Source organism: Triticum aestivum, chromosome 4B (genome assembly GCF_018294505.1).
Source record: "Triticum aestivum cultivar Chinese Spring chromosome 4B, IWGSC CS RefSeq v2.1, whole genome shotgun sequence".
Classification (NCBI taxonomy): domain Eukaryota; kingdom Viridiplantae; phylum Streptophyta; class Magnoliopsida; order Poales; family Poaceae; genus Triticum; species Triticum aestivum.
In genome coordinates, this window is record NC_057804.1 from 110839888 (window position 1) to 110845545 (window position 5658).

The window sequence follows — 5658 nt, forward strand, 5'->3', positions numbered from 1 at the left end:
CAATGGAGGCTGACCGGCGCGGCAGCGCGCGCAGCTTTGGCATTGATTCGCGACGGGAAATGAGGCGATGAGGACGACGAAGCGGCGAGAAGGGAGTCGAGTCGCTGACGCGGCTGGCCCACGGCGCTTTCGCGCCATAAAAGATTCGCCCGGCGCCCCCGAGTGACCCCCAGCGTGCCGGGTTCGGGTTGGGTCCGCCGGCGCCAATTTCGGCCCGAGCCGGCGAAAAATGGGCCCCTGGGGGCGCGACTGGGCCGATTTTTTGGCACCGGCGGCCGAAAAATCGACTTGGGGCCTTGTTGGGGGCGCGGCTGGAGATGCTCTAACTTCCTTAAATTATTCATATCAATCGATTTTTTATTGGTTCAATTTGTCTTAGGAAACAAATAACAAATTTTTAAGAAACAAATAATAGATTTGAATCTAACTTTCCTAACTTATCTAAATCAATCGATTTCTCTCATTAGTGAAATTTGTTTTAGAAAACAAACAAGAGACACGTCACAAACTTTCCTCCCAATAAATAGTTTCTTAACATTTGCAAACTTTCCTAGTCAGACACATCACAAATGGGCAGGTACTGCTATCATGTTACCAAATAATAAAACCCCATTTGCATAGAAATCAGTTCAAAATCCTAACTTTCCTAAATTTTTACCTTTCCTTGATAACATCCATTATTTCCTATGTTCTCCACCTATTGAAGAAAATCACCCCTGCATCGATATTAGCATTTTTTGGAATGAGATCTCCAGGTTATTATTTTTTTGCGATTCTTTCCAATTGTGACCTCTCCTTCCGCTTCGACTCCTTCTCGCATAATGACCTCCACCACAGCCAGCTGACGCCACCCTAGACCTCTTGCCTCTCCACACCTTCTCCGCCACCTCCTCCTCGTACTCCATTAACAATCCCTCTGCCACGTTTGTCCACGGCGATGTCGAGGACATGGCGCAACAGCGTACTAGTGGTAGAGCAGCGCATAACAGTAGGAAGAAGCATGCAGCAGGCGAGGCGAGCGACCGACGGTGGAGGGCAAAGATGCGGCCGGCGTGGCTGAGGAGGCGGCCGACAGAAGATGGCCGCGACAGGAGGCAGCGCGAGGCAGGGGCGCGACAGCGGGCGAGCGAAGGGATAGGCGGCAGCAGGCGGGGCAAGCGCAGCCAGCGAGAGTGTGACGCGCGGCCAGGGTGTGCGTCGTGTGGGGCACAGTGGTGCGGTGGCTGTGGTGAGCGTGATGGCAACGGCGGGCGCGACAGACGCGGTGTGGCACGTGCGTGGGCATGGAGAGCCAGAGAGGGAGTGGCCTCGCAGGCGCGGAAGAAGAGTTGAAGGCTCGGGCATGGGCGCGCATAGAAGCGGCCATGTGCCACGGGGTCAATCCAAGGAGCTCAGTGGCTACCCCTGCAATGGCCATGGCGGACGACGGTTCTCGGCCACGGCAAAATACCTAACGAGAGCAAACGAGAGGGGAAACTGGGGAAAGGCAAGAGGAGGTCACGGCGGTGTCAATGGCACCCTAGGGGAAGACAGGGGAGCTCGGGGCGGTGCAGATCGAACGACAATGTCGCGGTGGCCGAAGGTTGAGGAAGACGGCAACGACGTCGATCTGGGGGTGCTGGACTTGATCTCGTTGGCGCAGATGAAGTAGCGGAGGCATTCGGAGCTCCTCGACAAGCTCCTAGCCAGCAGGGAGGGCAGTGGTCGTGTGGACGGGATCAGTCATGGTGGCCGTGGCATCTGACTTCGTCCAGATCACCGCGATCGAGCGAGCAAGAAGGAGAAGTGGATCTGGGAGGAGTGAGGCCATGGGGGCAGGGGAGGCAGGGATTCACCCTTATCCATTCCCCTTCAATGCCGGCGAGGTGGTCGGACGGGAGCCCGGCTCTGTAGCGACGGACTCATGGAACAGGAGAACACGACCGTGCGGGGACTGGACCACTGGGCCGGTTCGGTGGCAAGGCCCGGAGGGTAGGGGAATCCCCTTTTTCATCGTCCTTTTGGTTTTTAATGTATTCTAATCCGTTTCTCCTTTTTAACACCGTTTTCTATTTATTCTTATATCAACTAAATGGATTTTGTTAATTGTGAAACTATGCACACAATTCGAGCACAATATTTTTAGGTGGCACAAAAAGTTTGGGGCCAAATGGAAATACATAAAATTAGGTTTATATTTAATTGGTTATTTTAACTACTGATGGACCTCTTATTAATTTGACAAGATTTAATTTTTGGGTCAGATAATGTTGGGCTCAACATGTCAAAGATCAGTGGAATTTATAGAATATGGTGAACATTTTAGTTTTACTGTTTGACAAAATAATTTATTTGACTTTATTTTAAATTTGAATTGGGCTTTGATTTTTATCAAGTGGCAGTTTGGCTTAGCAAGCCTGATGACATGGCATCATTAGGGGGAGGTTACTGTAGATAACGACTTGAGATGTTACATAATCTTCCCATTTCTGAAATTTCATTGTTAAATGATTGAGGAATATATCACACTATCCATTAGTTCAGTCAAACTCACCACAAGTCCACACATTATTGCCAATTGAGTAAGTCTTATTGACGGGGAGAATAGGCTATGTGTGTGTGTTAGAGAGAGAGAGAGAGAGAGAGAGAGGGAGAGAGAGGGAGGAAGAGGGAGGGGAAGAGAGTGTGTGTCAGGATTTGATGGTAAAAAGGTCGCCAATGTCATAATATTGAACTCTTAAAGTTAATGTGGCCCTGTTGCAACGCACAGGTGTTCTTCTAGTTTAGGAGATGATGATATATAATTAGATGTGAAATATCTCGAAAAAAAATTAGATGTGAAATAGTCCCTCCGTTTCAAAATAGATGACTCAACTTTGTACTAAAGTTAGTATAAAATTAAGTCATTATTTTAAAACGGATGGAGTATTATCTAACATCTAGATGTAATATAGATGGACTTTTTTTAATATCTGAAATCTAAAATCCAACCGGCCATCACGCGGTCAATGCCAACATGAGTTGAGACGTTGACAGCACCAAGTAAGCAAAATCCACGCCTAAGCCAAAGCGCGTTCTTAAACCTGTGGATTCAATACCATGAACCCTCCGGCTAAGGTTGACTTTGGTGGCGTCGTCGACCAGCCGTGTTCTATGTCAATGCATCGAAATTTCACTTTACCTCCGAGTCAACCCGGAGCAAATCAGACTTCTCTATAAATAAAAGGAATCAGCGGGCTTGAGCAGAAAGAAGCAGCAGCAACGGCCAGGAGTTAGCCAAGAAGATCGAAGCTAGCATGGGTCGGTCAAGTGGAAGCCTCGCAGTCGCCATGACGACGCTAGTAGCTTCGGTTCTCATCCCCCAGCTTCTCCTTGCGCCCACGCCCGTCTCGTCGTCGCCGGCCGTCCTGGTCCCGCTCCTCCGAACGGCCGTCATCCGTGCGTCCCCGCTCTTGAGGAACCTGGTCAAAGCTTTCTTGCAAGAGCAAGCGAAGCAGGGTGTGATGCAGCTCATCTGGAAGGCGGCGGGGCACCTAAAGGACAAGCTGCTGGGCGGCGTGGGAGCCGACGCCGCCGGCCTGGTCGTCTTCGACATATCCATCGGGACGTCCCCCGCGCAGGCCGTCTCCGGGGTGTTGGACATAACCTCCCAGCTAGTCTGGGCGCAGTGCGCGCCCTGCGACGCCTGCCGGACGCCAGCCTTCCGGCCCGCCGAGTCAGCGTCCTTCTCCAAGATCCCCTGCGGCAGCCCGACGTGCCCGCGCGTGCTGGGCGACCGGACTGCCTGCGTCGGCGACGGCGACTGCGCGTACAACGCCACGTACTACGGCGCCGGCAACCAGTCCAATGCCTACACGGAAGGCTCCTTCGCCACCGAGACGTTCACCTTCGGCGCGACGTCCGTCCCAGGCATCGTGTTCGGCTGCGTGGCCAGTACCACGGTGCAGCTCTCCGGCGGCGCGTCCGCGTTGTTCGGCTTCGGCAGGGGGAACATCTCCCTCGTGTCGCAGCTCGGGCTCTCGAGGTTCTCCTACACTCTGGCGTCCGACGACGCGGACGGCTCCGAGAGCGTCATCCGTCTGGGCGACGCCGCCGTGCCGCAGAGTCAGCGCAGCCGCTCCACGCCGCTACTTAGAAGCGTCATGCAACCTGACCTGTACTACGTCGGGCTCAGCAGCATACAGGTCGACGGCCATGACCTCGACGGCATCCCGGCGGGGACGTTCGACCTCCAGGCGGACGGCTCCGGCGGGGTATTCCTGAGCTCGACCTGGCCGGCGACCTACCTCGAGGAGACCGCATACGGCGCCCTGAGGCGCGCGCTGATGAGCAGCATCGAGTCTCAGGGTGTGACTCCGGTGGACGCGGAGGACCTCCACCAGCTGTGCTACAGGAGGTGGTCCTTCTCCTACGTGACGGTGCCGGCGCTAACGCTGGTGTTCGATGGCGTGAACGCGACGATGGAGGTCAAACCCGAAAATTACTTCTTCAAGGACGGGTTGAAAGTGTGCCTGACCGTACTGCCGTCGAAAGGTGTATCGGTCCTCGGCAGCCTGCTGCAAACGGGCACCAACATGATCTTCGACATTGGAAGTGGCCTGCTCACGTTCGAGACACCCACGCCCTAGTAGCATGCATCCTATATACTTCGTTCAGTTATGTAATATAAGACCCCTCATATTTTGTATCACACTTTGTCCATAAAGTTGAATAAAAAATATTTGTATAATCAGCTTTGCTTTTTTTAAATGAATAATCAGCTTTGCTAAAGCACATTTAGATGTGTTTCCCCCGCAAAAAAAATAATAGATGTGTTTCAAGTATTGCACATTTGAATCATATGTCATTGATTTTACATTAAGATTTGTGCAAGCATTTTCTTTATCTTTTATTTTGTTTCTAATCTAATTAAGCCACCTAGATGTGCAATAACTAAAACACATCTTGATGTGTCCTAGATAAAGAAATTTTGAATAATAAACACTTTAGAATGTTTGATTTTGTTTAGGGATGAAAACTTCTGAATTGTGGAATTTTATGAGAGATATACTCCCTCCGTTTCTTTCTACTCCGCGTATAAGTTTTGGTCAAAGTCAAACCACACAAAGTTTGACCAAATTTATATTAAAAAATATTAACATCTATAATAATTAAATTATATAATATGAAAATACATTTCACGGTGCATCTGAAAATGTTGATTTCATATTGTGAATGTTGATATTTTTTAATATAAAGTTAGTCAAATTATGCAAAGCTGGACTTTGACCAAACCTTATATGCAGACTAAAAAGAAACGGAAGGAGTACATACTAGGTGCTCACAAGAAGAAAAATGTGTGACTAGAACTCAATCAATGAAAGACTTAAAGACGTCTTAGGCCCAGTTCTTTTGCTAGAATCTGGGGATTCTCCCAGAATCCGACCCCTACCCAGCTTCTCCCAGAATCTTTGAGCCCCACTAATTTTACAATCCTATCTAATTAGACCCTAATTAGACATGATTGTAAAACAAATGAGGTTCAAAGATTCTGGGAAAGCTGAGTAGGGGTCGGTGTCGGTGTCAAAACCGGCGGATCTCGGGTAGGGGGTCTCGAACTGTGCATCTAGACGGATGGTAACAGGAGACAAGGGACACGATGTTTTACCCAGGTTCGGGCCCTCTTGATGGAGGTAAAAC

The 5658-nt window shown here is 50.1% G+C and overlaps 1 protein-coding gene across 1 annotated transcript; it reads left to right on the forward strand.

The window, feature by feature from the left end:
• Positions 1–3241: 3241 nt before the first annotated feature.
• LOC123094581 (aspartic proteinase nepenthesin-2) lies at positions 3242–4700 on the forward strand. Its single transcript, XM_044516557.1, has one exon. It carries the CDS (start codon positions 3276–3278, stop codon positions 4605–4607), a length of 1332 nt encoding a protein of 443 aa, XP_044372492.1. The 5' UTR covers positions 3242–3275; the 3' UTR covers positions 4608–4700.
• The last annotated feature ends 958 nt before the right edge of the window (positions 4701–5658 follow it).